The sequence below is a fragment of the Agelaius tricolor genome, unplaced genomic scaffold (assembly GCF_023055355.1).
Source record: "Agelaius tricolor isolate 1412-34295 unplaced genomic scaffold, bAgeTri1.0.p SCAF_28, whole genome shotgun sequence".
NCBI lineage: Eukaryota > Metazoa > Chordata > Aves > Passeriformes > Icteridae > Agelaius > Agelaius tricolor.
In genome coordinates, this window is record NW_027269288.1 from 7674414 (window position 1) to 7690863 (window position 16450).

Consider the following 16450-nt stretch of genomic DNA (forward strand, 5'->3'; position numbering starts at 1 on the left):
GGACAGCGGCACGCAGCGGCTCGGAACCGGGACCGGGCTGTCCCGGTCAGCTGCGGCCAGAGCAGTGGGGGGTGGCGGCGGGGCCGTGGAGATAGAACTGCGCATGCGTGCGGCTGATCCCGGAAGCAGCGCTGTGGTTGGATGAGGCGGCGCGGAGTGATATCGCTGGTGCGGGGGGCTGCCGGAGCGTGGGGGGGTGCCGGTGGCGGAGCTGCGGCAACGGGAGCCGGGGCTGCGGCAACGGGAGCCGGGGCTGCGGCCACGGGAGCCGGGGCTGCGGCCGCGGGCGTGGAGGGGAACGCCGGGACGGCCGCGGTCGCAGGAGGCGGGCAGCTGTGAAGCGGGGGGCCGCGGGGGGGAAGGCGCGGCTCGGCCCGCCATGGAGCGGCGGCGGCAGGAGCGAGAATGCGACCACGGGCGGCGGCGGGGCAGCCTCGTCAGCGGGAGATGATCCCGGGGCGGCGGGAGGCGGGAGATGATCCCGGGGCGGCGGGAGGAGCAGCGTGGAGGCGGCGGGATTCTGCTGGGGGGGGTTTGTCGGCGGCTGGACTGCGGCGTGCAGCCGCTGGGAGCCGGGGTCCCCGCTGGCCCGGCGGGCAGGGGCGGCGCTGAGGGGACGCTGTGCTGGAGCGGCGCGGCGCCGGCACGGGGTGGCTGGGGCGCCCCGGTCCCAGCGCAAGCGGTGCCGTGCCGGGACCGGGGGATCGCGCCCAAACGCCGGCAGGGGCGGGGCCAGCGTGGGCGTCTGAGCTGCGGCGGGACCCGTGGGCAGCTCGGGGCGTGCGGCGCGCGCTTGAACGGCAGGTTCGGGTGGGGGCAGAGCTTCCCGCGGCAACGCGCACAGGGGGCGCTGCGGACGCCGCGCGGCCGCGCCAGGCGCGCTCGGCACTGCAGAGCCGGGAGCGGCAGGGAACTGCAAAGCCGCGGCAGCAGCGGCGGGACTTGGGCCAGCACCGGCCCCGCTGTGTCGGTAAAGGGGGCGAGGGGGACCGGGGGGGGGGCGGCAGGAGCGGCCGCACTCGCGGATAACGGGGGGGAAGCGGCGGAATCGGAGGGGGCGGGGCCGCGGTAACGCTGGTGGGCGGGCCCGTAAAAGCGGAGTTGAGGGACGGCGCCCGCGGTACCGGGGACGGCAGGGACCAACGGGATGGCAAAGGCGGGGCTCGCGGGAGCGGCGGGAGGCGCCGGGGGGGGGGGGCGGGTGTCGGGACCGCGAGAGCAGGGGGCGGGGCGGCAGGGGCGGACAGGACTGCGGGGTCCGACGGGGAGGTGAGGGGCGGGTCCCGTTGGAGACACGCGGCGGCAAGGGGCGGGCCCGCAGGAGGGGCGGGGCGACTGCTGCGGGCACCCCCCGTGCGGCAAACACAGCTCAAAGCAGCGCCCTGCAAGCTGGGGCCAGCGCTGCGGCAGTCATGGCCCGGCGGGAAATACTATTAAAAAGTGCTTAAAACACCTGTGTCCAAAATTTCTGGGAAAAACGGCTGAACGGCAGTTTTGCGACAGTCGTTCTTTATGGCAGTTTTACGACAGTCGTGCTTTACGGCACCTCTTATGACAGTCGCGCTTTACGGCACCTTTTACGACACTCGCGCTTTACGGCACCTTTCACGACAGTCGCGCTTTACGGCACCTTTTACGACAGTCGCGCTTTACGGCACCTTTTACGACAGTTCTGCTTTACGGCACCTTTTACGACAGTTCTGCTTTACGGCACTTTTTACGACCGTGTTGCTTTACGGCACCTTTTACGACCGTGTTGCTTTACGGCACCTTTTACGACAGTCGCGCTTTACGACACCTTTTACGACAGTCGCGCTTTACGGCACCTTTTACGACAGTTTGCGGCAGTCGCGCTTTACGGCACCTTTTACGACAGATCTGCTTTACGGCACCTTTTACGACAGTCGCGCTTTACGGCACCTTTTACGACAGTCGCGCTTTACGGCACCTTTTACGACAGTCGCGCTTTACGGCACCTTTTACGACAGTTCTGCTTTACGGCACCTTTTACGACAGTCGCGCTTTACGGCACCTTTTACGACAGTTCTGCTTTACGGCACCTTTTACGACCGTGTTGCTTTACGGCACCTTTTACGACAGTTCTGCTTTACGGCACCTTTTTACGACCGTGTTGCTTTACGGCACCTTTTACGACAGTCGCGCTTTACGACACCTTTTACGACAGTCGCGCTTTACGGCACCTTTTACGACAGTTTGCGGCAGTCGCGCTTTACGGCACCTTTTACGACAGATCTGCTTTACGGCACCTTTTACGACAGTCGCGCTTTACGACACCTTTTACGACAGTCGCGCTTTACGGCACCTTTTACGACAGTCGCGCTTTACGGCACCTTTTACGACAGTCGCGCTTTACGGCACCTTTTACGACAGTCGCGCTTTACGGCACCTTTTGCGGCAGTTCTGCTTTACGGCACCTTTTACGACAGTCGCGCTTTACGGCACCCTTTACGACAGTCGCGCTTTACGGCACCTTTTACGACAGTTCTGCTTTACGGCACCTTTTACGACAGTCGCGCTTTACGGCACCTTTTACGACAGTCGCGCTTTACGGCACCTTTTACGACGGTTCTGCTTTACGGCACCTTTTACGACAGTTCTGCTTTACGGCACCTTTTACGACAGTCGCGCTTTACGGCACCTTTTACGACAGTTCTGCTTTACGGCACCTTTTACGACAGTTCTGCTTTACGGCACCTTTTACGACAGTTCTGCTTTACGGCACCTTTTACGACAGTCGCGCTTTACGGCACCTTTTTACGACAGTTCTGCTTTACGGCACCTTTTACGACAGTTCTGCTTTACGGCACCTTTTACGACAGTCGCGCTTTACGGCACCTTTTACGACAGTCGCGCTTTACGGCACCTTTTACGACAGTTCTGCTTTACGGCACCTTTTACGACAGTTCTGCTTTACGGCACCTTTTACGACAGTCGCGCTTTACGGCACCTTTTACGACAGTTCTGCTTTACGGCACCTTTTACGACAGTTCTGCTTTACGGCACCTTTTACGACAGTTTGCGGCAGTCGTGCTTTACGGCACCTTTTACGACAGTCCCACTTTTACGGCATTTTTACGTCAGTCCCGCTTTACGGCACTACGCTTTATGGAATTTTTACAGTATTTTACAGCACTTTACAGTTTTCATTTTCTTTTTCATTTTTTTTAATTTAATTTTTTTATTTTTAATTTTTCTCTTTTTAAGGTTTTTTATTTAATTTTTTCAATTTAACATTTTTAATATATTTTTAAAAGCTTTTTATTTTATTTTTAATTTTATTTTTATTTACTTTTTTAAAAATTATTTTTAAAGTTTTTTATTTAATTTTTTAAATTTTATTTTTATTTAATCTTTATTTTTAATTTTTCCTTTTTTTAAAGTTTTTTATTTTATTTTTTCATTTTATTTTTTATTTAATTTTTCTTTTTAATTATTCTATTTTTAAAGTTTTTATTTTATTTTTAACATTATTTTTCATTTAATTTTTTAAAATTATTCTATTTTTAAAGTTTTTATTTGATTTTTTTAATTTTATTTTTTTAATTTTATTTTTTTTCAATTTTTATTTTTTATTATTCTCATTTAACATTTTTTTAAATTTTTAAAATTTTTTTAATTTTTATTTTTAATTTTTATATTTTTAAAGCTTTTTATTTTATTTTTTTAATTTTATTTTTTATTTAATTTTTCTTTTTAATTGTTCTATTTTTAAAGCTTTTTATTTAATTATTTAATTTTATTTTTCATTTAATTTTTAGTCTTTTTTATTCTATTTTTAAAGCTTTTTATTTTATTTTTTAACATTATTTTTCATTTAATTTTTTTAAATTATTCTATTTTTAAAGTTTATTTGATTTTTTAAATTTTATTTTTTATTTAATTTTTATTTTTTATTATGCTATTTTAACATTTTTTTTTAATTTTTAAAATTTTTATTTTTAATTTTTATATTTTAAAATTTTTTTATTTTATTTTTCTAATTTATTTTTTATTTAGTTTTTATTTTTAATTATTTTATTTTTAAAGCTTTTTATTTATTTTTTTAATTTTATTTTTTATTTAATTTTTAGTTTTATTTATTCTATTTTTAAAGCTTTTTATTCAATTTTTTAACATTATTTTTAATTTAATTTTGTAAAATTATTCTATTTTTAAAGTTTTTTAATTTTATTTTTTATTTAATTTTTTTTTATTATTCTATTTTAACATTGTTTTAAAATTTTTTTTAAGTTTTTATTTAATTTTTATTTTTAATTGTTCGATTTTTAAAGCTTTTTTATTTTATTTTTTAATTTTATTTTTTATTTTATTTTCATTTTTAATTATTCTATTTTCAAAGCTTTTATTTTATTTTTTAATTTTATTTTTTGTATATAACTTTGTTTTAATTATTCTATTTTTAAAGCTTTTTATTTTATTTTTTTAATATTATTTTCATTTAATTTTTTAAAATTATTTTATTTTTCAAGCATTTTAATTTATTTTTTAATTTTATTTTTTATTCAATTTTTATTTTTAATTTTTCTTTTTTAAGTTTTGTATTTAATTTTTTTAATTTTATTTTTTATTTAATTTTTTAAAAAATTATTCTAATTTTAAATTTTTTTATTTAATTTTTTAAATTTTATTTTTTATTTAATTTTTATTTTAATTTTTTGATTTTTAAAGGTTTTTTTTTTTTTATTTTTTTGGTGATGCCCAGACCAACTCAAGCTGGTGATTGTGGTGGTGTTTGAGGGTCTTGCATTATGGCACTACCTTTTATGGAACTTTTATGGCACTTTACAGCACTTAACAGTTTTTATTTTCTCGTTCCTTTATTTTAAATTAATTTTGTTATTTTAATTTTATTTAATTTTTATTTTTTATTATTCTATTATTAAAGCATTTTATTTTATTTTATTTGGTGCTGCCCAAACCTGCTGTAGTGCAATTTTATACTTTGTAATACTTTGAAGTAATTCTGTTTTGTATCCCCATATTTTTCCCAAATGGTTTATCCCAAACTGTACCCCCTCCGTTAACCTGTGGTTTCTCTTTCCAGGGATGAGATCATCCCCAAACCCCCACCCTGGCTCTCTGTCAATCACTCAGATCCCATCCCCTCCATGCAGAAGTTTTGGTCCAAGTCATCGAGTGATTGTCCAGGGGTCAGCCCCCCAAGCCTTGCCCCATACACTGTCCTAAATGTCCATCCCCCAGTGCCCATCCCTTAGGGTCACTTAATGGTTGGTAGGGTGTTCTCTACTGTCGGTTTCCACTTCCCTTTAAATGTAACCTTGACACATCTCCCCTGGGCTCTTGGCAGGAGGCTCCCTGAGGTGCAGGAGCTCCTTTGGGACTCCTAATAAAACCTTGGATTAACCCCTGCTAAGAGTTGGCCCTTTCTCTTCTACACCTTGTTTTATTGCTACAGGAAACCCAGCAAACAACACTCATCCACCATGCACACTGCCTTCACAAACTCACCGTCACTCTCATTGCAACTGCTCCGTGACACCCCTGGCCATCATCGCAGCCTCGAAAAAATCCTCCTGCCTGACTGTCCCATGGATGGGACTGAACCCCAGTCCCAGGATGGTCTGCACCCAAACTTTGGTGATGAATGTCGCCTCGCAGACTGACCGGGACCGAGGGGGATAAAAAAACAGCTGGGGAGGGGGGTGGAATCCTGGCTGGGGATTTTTTATTCTAAATTTAAAAATGAGTTGAAAAACCTGAAAGGCAAAAGTCACACACACAAGGCTAAAATCGGTCAGCATACACTCAGACGTGCAGAGACGAGCAGATGCAGACAGACACAGACAGTCTGTCTCATGCTCTCACACATACTCACACACTCTTCAGTTTACACACTCACTGCAGTCCTTACTTGAGACACTGAAGAACGTGCTTCAACACATCTTCTGGCTGCCGCTCCTTGATGTCAAATGGTAGATTCCAGGAAATTCGGTATCCTTGGGGACCTGTGAGACAACAGGAGGCAGTCAGCAAGTGGCTATCTGACAGCTAGGACTTGTCCCCACTCTGGGCCCATAAATTTTCTACCCAAAATCCCATAGAAGACAGATGAACAGTAAAGTTTTTATAACTGTTCTACCTAACTGTGACTACGTGCCAGGGCAGGGCAGCTCCGATCATAAGTGGCACAATATAAGTACCACAATATAAGCCAACACAGGTACATACAGTATAAGCACACACTGTAAGCCAACATAATTACATGCAATATAAGTACATAAAATATAAGCCAACATAATTACATGCAATATAAGCCAATATAGGTACATACAATATAAGCCAACATTTGAGGAAATAACATAAAAAATAAGGGGTACCCATTGCAAGCATATGTATAAGCTGTCTTTATTTAAAAATCCACTTTAATGGACATTTTGTGGAACCACTCTGAGGGCAAGGTCCAAAAAGATTCGTTAACCCCTTGTCTTCCACTGGTCGGGCAGCATCTGACCCCAATGCTCAAGGGCTGCATGGAGATTCCTCCCTGGAGTGGGCTCACCCCTTGAGGATGAGCCACAAAGATTTGATTGTTGGACGGGGTGAGTAACTATTTCTACTTAGCAATTGTTTTTGCTGGCTTTAATGTCATGGCTGCGGTGTTCCTTCAGATGTCATGCCCTGCTCCAGCAGTTACAGCTCCTGTGCTGGGCAGGGAATACTTCTGGGGAAGGGCTTTCAGTGTCATTAGTTCCCATTTAAATCAATCAAGCTATATCTAAGTGCTGGTGGCCAAAGGTTTTACCACTTGCCTCTGATTCATCCGGCATTGGCCAGAGGTTTGTGGGAGCCAGTGGATTGTTCTACTCCTCATTATTTCCCAAACAGAATTTGGCTAAGTAGAAGAGGCACAGATGATGCCTGCAATTTTGTGACATGAAGAAACAGCCTGTCACTGGAGAGTCCCAGACCTTTGCTTCCTCAGCCTCTGCAGGTCTGGCACATGGAAAGCCCGGAGGCACTGAAGTATCCCGCTCAAGCAGCCAAATGTTAACAACCTCTCCAAAGCCTAATTTCCCTTTGATATAGACTTAATTGTTTGCGTCACCTGCTGGGCTGGGGGAGGGCTATAAAATGGCTTGCAACAATTGTCTGAGGCAGAAGAGAGTCCAGGAACAGCTCCCTCTACCAGTGTTCCTATCTCAGCACTGGTGACAACCTGAGCATCATGCAGCTGGTGGCCAGCCTGCTGTCTGTGCTGCTGCTGGTGTGGAGTGTGAGAGCCACGACGCTGCCCGGGGAAGAGAGACTGCAGAGCACCAGGGTGAGTACAACATGCCCTGGGTAGGAGCAGGATAGAGGCAAGGAAAGGGACATAAGGGCAAGTAGGCTGTACCCAATGCAACCCTTCCATCCCTCTATACTCCAAGGCATTACAGTTTGATGTGCTTCAAAGCCCTGGGCTGTTACTATGGCTTGCTGGCCAGCTGATTTAGGAGAGGTACCAGGACAGATGCCAGAGAGCTGGAATATGTGAAGTCTGAGCTAAGTGAAAACTGGCACAAAGGAGATCAGAGGGAAAAGGAGAAAACATTATTGAAAGGGTACAGCATGAGAGAATAAAGCAAAGTACTAGGGAGGGCAAGAAAAGATATATAATTGATAATATGATCAAGGGAGATGATATTTTAAATAGAATTTGTGGGAAGGACAAACGTTTAAAAGATAGGAAAGTAACAGAGAAATCATAAATGAAGAAATTGCATCAAAATAAAATTGTGTTTTCTAGAGTAGTATTCACAGGAGGCTCTGAGATGCAGCAGGGGAATGAGAAGGGGCCCCGTGGGGCACATTTGCATGCTCTGAATCTCAACAGCCATGAGGGACAAGCCTTCCATCCCTCACCTTGCCTGCTCTTTGCCTGCAGGAACGGAGTACAGTCCACAAGGACGTCATTCTGAAGATGCTGGCAGGGCTGCTGGATGGCGTGGATGTGGGCAGTGAGGCAGCCTTCCCGGGTGTGCAGGAGGAGGGCAAGCTGGAGGAGGACGGGGCAGCGCTGGGGCGGCTTGCGCAGCTCCCGCAGCGAGACCGCAAGGCGCCCTGCAAGAATTTCTTCTGGAAAACCTTCACCTCCTGCTAGTGCTGCCCAGCCTGGCCCTGCCAGCCTGCAAACACCTTCCCACAACTCATCTTCCTCGTCCACCTAGCTCCTTCTCTGTGCCCTGCACCCCTCAGAATAAAGCATAGCGCCTCGGGGACGTGTCTGTGCTTCTCTGTGGGGCAGCCGTGGTTGGGGGGACAGGGCACATGCATTTTCTGGAGCAGCCGTGGGGGACCATGGCCATTTTGGGAAAGGGTTTGCAGGTGTGAGGGGAGCCATGTGGAGGAGGCACAGCTGCCTCTAAAGCTGCTGCAGCTGCCTCCTCAGCCTTTGAGGGACCAGCTGGGTGCGCACTGAGGTGCTGGGCAGCTGGGGCTGTGCCTCATGGGGAGGATCCTCAGTGTCAGCCCCTGGTCAGGATAAGGTGCCATGCCTTGTCTCTGGACATGGGAGAGAGCAGCACCCCATGCTCCTTCCCACGCTGGCTTAGTGAAGCACCCAGGCAGTGCTGTACAGATGTGGGGTGCAGGAGCAGCATCTGGGGAGAGGGAGACATGCCCAGAGCTTGACCTACTTTTGGTTTGCCAGCAGGTAATTCCAGAGAAGCTCCTGGGATGCTTTTGGGCTGCATCTAAAACCTAAATAATTATATAAATTGGCCATAATCCTGGGTGGAACAGCTGTGACTCTGCTCTGGTTCACTCATGGTTTCTTGGTGTCTTCTCAACTTGCTTTAACGAGCCCAAAACCAAAACACCTGGGTTTTCTTACCTACCCTCTTGGGTGCCATTTGCTGCCTGGAGAGTAGCAGAGCATGTAGTTTTATTTCTTTGGGATTATTGAGGAGATTTTTGAACTGTTTATTTTTAGAATCAACAGGTAGTAAAAAGATATGGACAGTAGACATGTCCGAGCTCACAGGTATTTCCCTCTGAAGAAGGCTGCTGAATCTCTCATCCTGGCAAAACAAAAAGGTATGAAATTTAGTCACTCTTTTGCTTCAAGTTCAACTAGGAACTTGAATTTCAGAGCTGTACTACGCTGCTGTGAATGGCTGTACAAAATAGGAGGCTTCAACTGTATCTCACTGATGCTGTCCCCAGACCCGATGAGAACTGAGGGTAGCTATTTTTAATGGCTTCATTTTGAGCCTTTACATTTTGCTTTTGGAGGTTGGTGACCAGGAGGTAACTCCTGTCAACAGCAGCATTTTGGATTAAATCAGCAAGCCAGCCAGTTTTGTGGCAGTTGAGGTAATGGTGAAGAAATTGTGCAGTGAAAACAAGAAACTCCCGAGTACATGGTGTAGGGATTGCCCCAGACAGAGCCTGCCGGTTCAGCAGATTGTGAGCTGGATTATTTAGTGGTTCCCACAGGAGAGAGGAATCTGGCTGCTCTCGAGGCTGGAAGTTAATTTGAAAGTTGAGCTGCTCTCTCATTGCCACAGATGGCCCCTGCTACCATAGGCTGAGGCACTGGCTGAGCACCAAGGGGAAGTGTGAGTTGCCAGTGCACCTGCAGTGGAGAGGGGCCAGCACCATGGGGATGGCTTCTTTTATCAGCTCTGAAATCAGTGTTTGATTTGGATATTTCTGTGCAGTTTCCTTGGTAAGTCAGTGTGCTGAGACTGAAGCGATGCGAGGTCCTGCCTGATGATAGCATTTAGTGAGTGTGTCAGGATAAATCAGATTCAGTGTGAGTGACTTATTCTCCATTTTTCACAAAAAAATTGAATTTTCACAAAAGAATTGTGAGACTTATAATGGCATTTGACAAGTTAGAAGGGAGTGAGAGCCTGCTATTTCTTTTTTAGATGCAGTAGCCAATGCACTTTTGAGTCTTGTCTCTGCTCAGAATAATGTGTCTTGCGCTTTGAGCCAGAGCAAATTCCCATAAGTTATCTCTGGGTTTTTTAAAAAGTGAAAAAGATTTAAAAGTATGCCAGAAGGCACAGAAAGATCATAGAAAGTCTCAGAGGAAGCATTTGGAAGGTGAAGGAAATATCAACAATTCAAATGCACATCTTCCACCTCCCCAGAGAGTGTCTTAGTCCTGAGCAGTTGGCTGGGACGGATGATGGTTGTTGTCCAGCAGTCCCTCAGTGCTCAGGGGAATGAGCTGTGACAGAGGAGGGAGCACACTATTTCTCTAGGCTCAGGGCATTCAGCTGGGAATGAGGAATTTCTGATCTAGCAGTACACTGGGGACTTGCAGAACTCTTGTTTTTAAGCAATTAATGGTTAGTGTAAAACAAAAAAAATAAATTACAAGCAATCTTTACAGCTGAGACCTTGTTGAATTGGGTTTGAGGTCAGGCCTTCTTCCTAATGTAAGACCTCTAGTTAGGAAAGGTTGCTTTTAAAAATGTTTTACTGGGGCTGTGCTTGGCTGGTGTCTTTTAGTCTCTTCTTGAAAGAGGGGAAGAAGCCAATGACTTATGATTGTGAAAAGCTTCCCACTCCTGGCTTGTACATTCCAGAAATTATCCAGGAGACATTTGGTCACTGAGATGGTGGCTTTAGAATCCATCACTTTATCACATGGTACATTTGGTCACTGCTGGTCCTCAGATCTGGTTGGTTTCACTATGACTTTGTTTATATGTTTGAATAAAAGGAGATTGTCCAGCTAGCACTGGGTGTACTGGTCTGCACTAGTTAGTGGACTTAGCATGGGCAGAGCTTAGTTAATAGAGAAAGGGACAGCATTTCTCTGATAATGTTTCATACAGGGATTTTAAGCCTCCCAGCTGGGATTAGGCTCCGTGCAGGGACTCCTCCGCTCAGAGTGAAACTCACAGGTCAGGACACGTCTCCTTTCTTGAGAGCTCTGCCTTTGTCCTTGGCCATGTGCTGCTAAATCCAGCCAGAGCCCAATCAGTCCCATGGTGAGAGGTGGCTTCCTTGCCAGAAGCTTGGGTGCAGGTGTACAGACAGGGAGCTGCAGCTGCCTAAGCAGCCATGGGTTTGTGAGCTTGAGGAGCCCAGAGCCATGGGGAGCAAACTGCAGCCTTTGTGCTCTAAAATGCTGGCTTGCAAACAGTGCTCATCTTCAGCTGTGAACTGATGAATTTACCCACTGCTGGGAGCCAGCAGGCTCTAAAGTGCCTTGTGATTGCTCTTCCAAAAGCATAACTGAGCCCTGCCCAGTGCTGGAAGGCAGCTGGCCATTCCATGGGACAGAGAGGGCTGGAAGCAGAATGGCTGGGAAGAAACAGCACTGGTGATCTTCTGCTCCATTCCACAATAAAAATTGTATTTTATTTATATTGCAAAACTGTCTAAACAGTGTGTGACGTGGATGAAGTCCACTCAGCCTTTGCACTAGTTTAGTCCTGTGACGGAAGGGAAATTGTGGGCAGGAAGAGCATCTGTGGGTCCTGGTTAGCTATGAGTGCTCTCAAAATTCTTGTGCACCAGGTGAGCTAATCCCCAGCAGTATTTTGGGGGTGAAAGCCTTCTGGTAGAAGAAACAGGGACAGTGTTTTTAGCCTTGTTTATATCAGGTGCTTCTCCTCATGCCTGAGGAAAGCCAATGTGTGCCCCAAGTGTTCAGTTTCTCAGGCTCCAGCATAACAGTTCATGGAGTCAGCAGTCCTGTTTCAATGTTTGGCAGCCTCAGGGCATTCAGCAGATTCTGGGCTGTGAGAAACTTTTTAGACCTAAGATCAGAATTGACTTTCCATTCCTCTGCTACTGATGTGAGCGGGAAGCCTGAAGTGGAATTCTTCTGGAAGTGTTTATAACTATGGGAATCAGGCAACAGCTCAGTCAGGCATGGATTGATTTTTTTTTCCAAAATTTTCTCTCTTCCCCCTTTTCCACATAGTATAAAGTCCACATCTATCTTGATGATAGGATGATTTTAGCAGCTAGTGGGCCATGGGAAAAGTCAATGCCCTCTTGGTTCTTGTCTGTTAGCTGTGCTTGTAGGTATTGATGCTACACAATTATCACTATTTATTATGCTAGTATTTTCTCCTTCACTTCTATTAAATGGTGTTTTCTGCTTGCAGTTTGCTGAATGGTTTGTTGGCCTTAGTTTTGTTCATATAATAACTCCTGCTTTCCTGCCAGCACCAGCTTCTGTGCCTGGGGTAATGACTGTTGGCTGTTGAAAAGGTTTCCATTAGATTACAGGATATCTCAGGCTGAATTTCCTGCATGTGCAATCCAACAGTCTGTTCCCTGCTGCAGATCAGTTTTCCAATTCTGTCCATTTTCATCAGAGAAGAGATGGACCTAGGCTCAGCTTTAATATATCTGGGTTTTCACCCTCTATGTATTAGGCCTATTTCCATGTGTGCTGGAGTAGGAGTTTTGTGGGAAACCTAAATGCTGATTTGGAAAGGAGCAGTCTACATGCAGGAGACTTAATGAAGCTTTATGTCCCATAGTGTTTGTTCTCCCAGTTGAATTCCCTGGGCATTGTGAAACCCCTGTGTAGATCCACAAATGTTTAAAAGAAATTTGAATTATTTTTTTAAGTGTGACTTTTTACTTATGGGTGTTCCAGGATAAAAAGCAATCCATGCTTATGAAGAAGGCATGGAGTAGATTTTGGTCACCACAAGCGTGCACTGGATTAAAACCTGCAGCTGAGAACAGGAAGAATTTACATCTCTGAAACTGGTGCCTGTGTGTTCTGCAGTGTTTCTGTCCTGTTACAAAGAACCATACAACCAGACGCATCACTACTCTAAAATCCTGTAAAAATCCCATTATTTTGTTTTCAACACCTCTGTGCTCTGGTGATGGGCGCAGCTCCTTCCATGCTGCTTGCATTGTAGTAAATGGGGAGCAGTTGTTCAGAGGGAAAGAGCATTGCCAGCATCCCTTGCTCACCGGGCAGACACTGTGTGGAGCCACCTCCTCCCCCTGCCTGCCTTCCCACGGAGCAGTGATATTATGGCTCCCTCCAAGAGCCTGCAGCATTCCTGATCCATCCTCTCCATCCCTGCCTCTCTCTCCCTGTCACTGACCGAAGCCTGAGCGCAAGCCTGGTTTTTAGTGATTGCTGTTCCCAGAACTCAGCAGGCTGAAGGGGGTGGAAGGGAGATAAACATAAGGGTTCAACATCCAGGCAAACACAGCAGAGCACACACAATAAATACATCCGCCCCCAAATGCAAACACACAAGGAGGGATTCCTTCCCCGAGGCTCACAGCAGAACAGGCTCAGACAGGAAGGCATCAAAATGAGGTGAGTGCTGTCACCTCCAGCTCCTCTGGACACTTGATTTTGTGCATTTTCACGTCTATTTCAGGTGCATTTTGTGATTTTCACGTCTAGAAGGCGTGAGCATGAGGCTCATCCTGTTTAGCTGTTACTACAGTGACCCCACTGATACCTCCCAATTGCTTTCCTTGTCAAGTGCAGAGGGTGTTGGGCATGAAGGTTTCAGCTAGAACTGAGTGACCTGGTTTGTTATCTGTACGGGCAATGAGGGTGTGTGTGGCTTTTGGGGTATGATCCAAGATAATGCTCACTCTTTCTTAGGTAATTTCTTGTCCCTTTGACACAGGCTGTTTATTTTGCTGGCTGTGCTCTATAGTGGAGTAAGGAGCAGCATTGTGCCACAAAAAATGTATGGAAGGATCACATCCCCAAACTTCCCAAAGGTCTACCCGAATCACAAGGAGAAAACATGGAATATTACTGTCCCCAAAGGATATTCTGTTCGCATTTACTTCACCCATTTCGACCTGGAGTTGTCCTACCTGTGTGAATATGATTATGTGAAGGTATGTGTGGGATGGGGTAACATGTAGCAGGTGCAGCTGTTAAAAACTCTGTTCATGTGATGCTGGGCACATGCAGAATCAACATAACTCTTTGTCAGCTCTTGATTTTAGTCTGCTTATAAAGTTCAGGCTCAGCTGGTTTCTAAATTATGTGTTTATTGAGGCCCACGGGACTAGGAAGCAGATGTGGTTGTCACATTGGAACATCTGAAAAGTGAGATGCTTTTGCTCAGAAAATTCAATGATCTGTGCTCACCTGCTGGATTTTTCTGTCTGTTTTGCAGCTGAGCTCTGGTGGGAAGACCTTGGCTACACTGTGTGGAAGGGGCAGTACAGACACTGAGGAGGCTCCGGGTAACAGGACGTACATCTCCGCTGATAACCACCTCGTGGTGGTGTTTCGGTCTGATTACTCCAATGAGAAACCATTCACAGGCTTTGAGGCCTTTTATGCTGCTGAAGGTGAGAGTCTGGCCCCTCTTGTAGATGGAAGAGCCACGGCTGCTGTGGGGTTGGCCCTTCCCTGCTCTCTCATAGCCTGAGGCTGCTGGTGTGGGGCAGGAGAAGGTGGTCTCATGGTACAGAAGCAGATGCAGAGGGGCACAGAGACCAAAGGCCAACCTCACAAAATGCAGAGTGGCTGAGACTGAGAGAACATTGTGCTGAAATCTATTGTCTGCCTGATTCTGTGCTTTGCCCATTAGATATCAATGAGTGCAAACAGCCTTTGGATACTAAACCCCTCTGCAGTCATCACTGTCACAACTACGTGGGGGGCTACTATTGCAGCTGCAGGGTTGGCTACAAACTGCACGAAAACAAGAGGACATGCACAGGTGAGCTCTTTCTAGATCAGGAGATGCTCCCCTATCTACAACATCCACTTAAATCCAGTGCTGACAATATCAAGGTGAAAGCTGTGGGGTTTAGTTTTCATTTTTAGTATTCCCTGTGTGCCTGGTGCAGCTGGGAGGAGGTTCACAGAGTTAGTCAGGGCTGTGAGCAGAGGCCCTGCTTTGCAGAGAGGCTGTGGCTGCTGTTGCAATTTTCTGTCGTAGTAAACTGCTGTACTGGCACTTGGTTTTTGCTACTCCTTTCCACCTCCGTTCAGCTTTAGGTGAGTTGAATGGAAAATCAAGAAATGCCTTACACTTTCCACCACAGATATTTCCACAGAAAAGTCTTCATGGGTGCCAGTGAAGCCAGTCTTGCAAAACTGAGTGTATCTTGCTCCCTGGGTACCGAGATCCCGGGTATTCTGGACCCAAGTTAGTAGATATGTTGGGAAAACTATCAATTGAGTTGTGAAGTCTAATGAAGAAATAATTAGATTGTGGCCCTGTAAGGACACAGGCCAAGAAGGAGCCTCTGGAAGAGGAAGATGGTTCAGGTATCACTGATACCAGCCACCATAACCCAGGCATTAAATGGCCAGGCACGAATCTCTTCTTCAGAAGGGCTGACAGTCTGAACTGTGGGGCAGAGCCAGGTCTATCTCACTGGCTACTGCCTGGCTCTGCCCCACAGTTCATAACCAGGGAAAGCTTCTGTGGTGTCAGGTAACAAAGTGTTGGGGTCATCATGGTGATCAGCACCTCGGGATTCCTTTGCAGTGAAACCCATGCCCACATGGGGTACAGGGTTCACTCCTCATGGGTGCAGCTTTGCCAGCAGGAGCTAAATCCTGTCTGGAAAAAATCAACACACACACTGCCTATAAATACTGTCATAGGTGAAAGATAGTTTCTTTGAGCTCCCCCATGCTGAAATGCAAAGCTGGATCTACCTTCCAGTGCTTAAGGCTGCCTTAGCATTTGCCTTCCCAACAGCAGCCTGTTACAAACTCTCTCCATCCATGGCTGCCTGGGTCTGATTCAAGATTCAAACTCCTCATGTCTCCAGAGTATTGGAACAGACATGTTCATTCAACCTGCCCTTCCTAAAGTGATGCCTTTTAGCACAAGCATATGGATTTGTTGATGCTGTAAAGCCTTAATGTGAAGGTGCAAAACGGAAAGCTGTGAACGAGCAGAGGAGCAGTTCTGCATTGACCATTTGTGTGTGTACATTTATGCCCTCCTCCTTGAAAAGAGCTCTTGTGTTGCACTGAGGTTCTAGCAGAGGGAGCTTCTCAGCAACAGTGATGGGCTGAGCTACCTTGGCAGTGAAGATATTGGGAATTGCTGTGATGCAGCTGATGTGCCAAAGGTCTCTGCAGATCTTCTTCATGAGTTGAGGGCAAAAGCTGCCCCTGTGTCTTTTGGACTCCTGTTTGAGCTGGCTGATATTGACAGGCTCTTTTTCTCCTTTGTTTTCCAGAAGATATTTAAGCTTCTCCTCACTTAGGCAGAGATGGAGACAGATGTGCTGGGAAGACCTGGTTGGAAAGTCCAGGAAGGAAACCTGCTGCAGTCTGCCCAAGGGCTGAAGGCTTCTCTTGCTCCATGACTTGTCCCTGTGGTTCCTTGCCTTTCAGACTTGCCTGCTGCAGTAAATAAAGAGGCTGTTGCCTGTTGGAAGCCAAATGCAGCCTCTGGGACATTAATTTTCTGATGTTCCCACGTGTCACTTGGGAAAAAAGAAGGTAGATCAGACAGGAACTGGTAAGAGACAAGCCATTGTG

The 16450-nt window shown here is 46.1% G+C and overlaps 3 protein-coding genes across 3 annotated transcripts; 2 read left to right on the forward strand and 1 right to left on the reverse strand.

Moving 5' to 3' along the window:
• Positions 1 to 46: 46 nt before the first annotated feature.
• Positions 47 to 5502, reverse strand: LOC139600550 (basic proline-rich protein-like). Its single transcript, XM_071448812.1, has 2 exons — positions 5491 to 5502; positions 47 to 1249 (listed from the first exon to the last, which is right to left on the reverse strand). Exons 1-2 carry the CDS (start codon positions 5500 to 5502, stop codon positions 47 to 49), a joined length of 1215 nt encoding a protein of 404 aa, XP_071304913.1.
• CORT (cortistatin) lies at positions 2945 to 8237 on the forward strand. The gene is made up of 2 exons (XM_071449035.1): positions 2945 to 7303; positions 7907 to 8237. The coding sequence occupies exons 1-2, from the start codon at positions 7208 to 7210 to the stop codon at positions 8120 to 8122; spliced, it is 312 nt and encodes a 103-aa protein (XP_071305136.1). The 5' UTR covers positions 2945 to 7207; the 3' UTR covers positions 8123 to 8237.
• A 4696-nt stretch (positions 8238 to 12933) lies between these two features.
• On the forward strand, positions 12934 to 16352 carry MASP2 (MBL associated serine protease 2). Its single transcript, XM_071448900.1, has 5 exons — positions 12934 to 13285; positions 13608 to 13827; positions 14112 to 14289; positions 14532 to 14663; positions 16147 to 16352. Exons 1-5 carry the CDS (start codon positions 13209 to 13211, stop codon positions 16155 to 16157), a joined length of 618 nt encoding a protein of 205 aa, XP_071305001.1. The 5' UTR covers positions 12934 to 13208; the 3' UTR covers positions 16158 to 16352.
• Positions 16353 to 16450: the final 98 nt, after the last annotated feature.

Excerpts from the sequence above, each read along its gene's own strand:
- MASP2 (XM_071448900.1), top strand. The coding sequence starts at position 13,209 with ATGCAAACACACAAGGAGGGATTCCTTCCCCGAGGCTCACAGCAGAAC. Across the intron at positions 13,286-13,607 it reads CAGGAAGGCATCAAAATGAG|GCTGTTTATTTTGCTGGCTG; the intron begins GTGAGTGCTGTC and ends CCTTTGACACAG. Across the intron at positions 13,828-14,111 it reads GTGAATATGATTATGTGAAG|CTGAGCTCTGGTGGGAAGAC; the intron begins GTATGTGTGGGA and ends TCTGTTTTGCAG.
- CORT (XM_071449035.1), top strand. The coding sequence starts at position 7,208 with ATGCAGCTGGTGGCCAGCCTGCTGTCTGTGCTGCTGCTGGTGTGGAGT. Across the intron at positions 7,304-7,906 it reads AGAGACTGCAGAGCACCAGG|GAACGGAGTACAGTCCACAA; the intron begins GTGAGTACAACA and ends CTTTGCCTGCAG.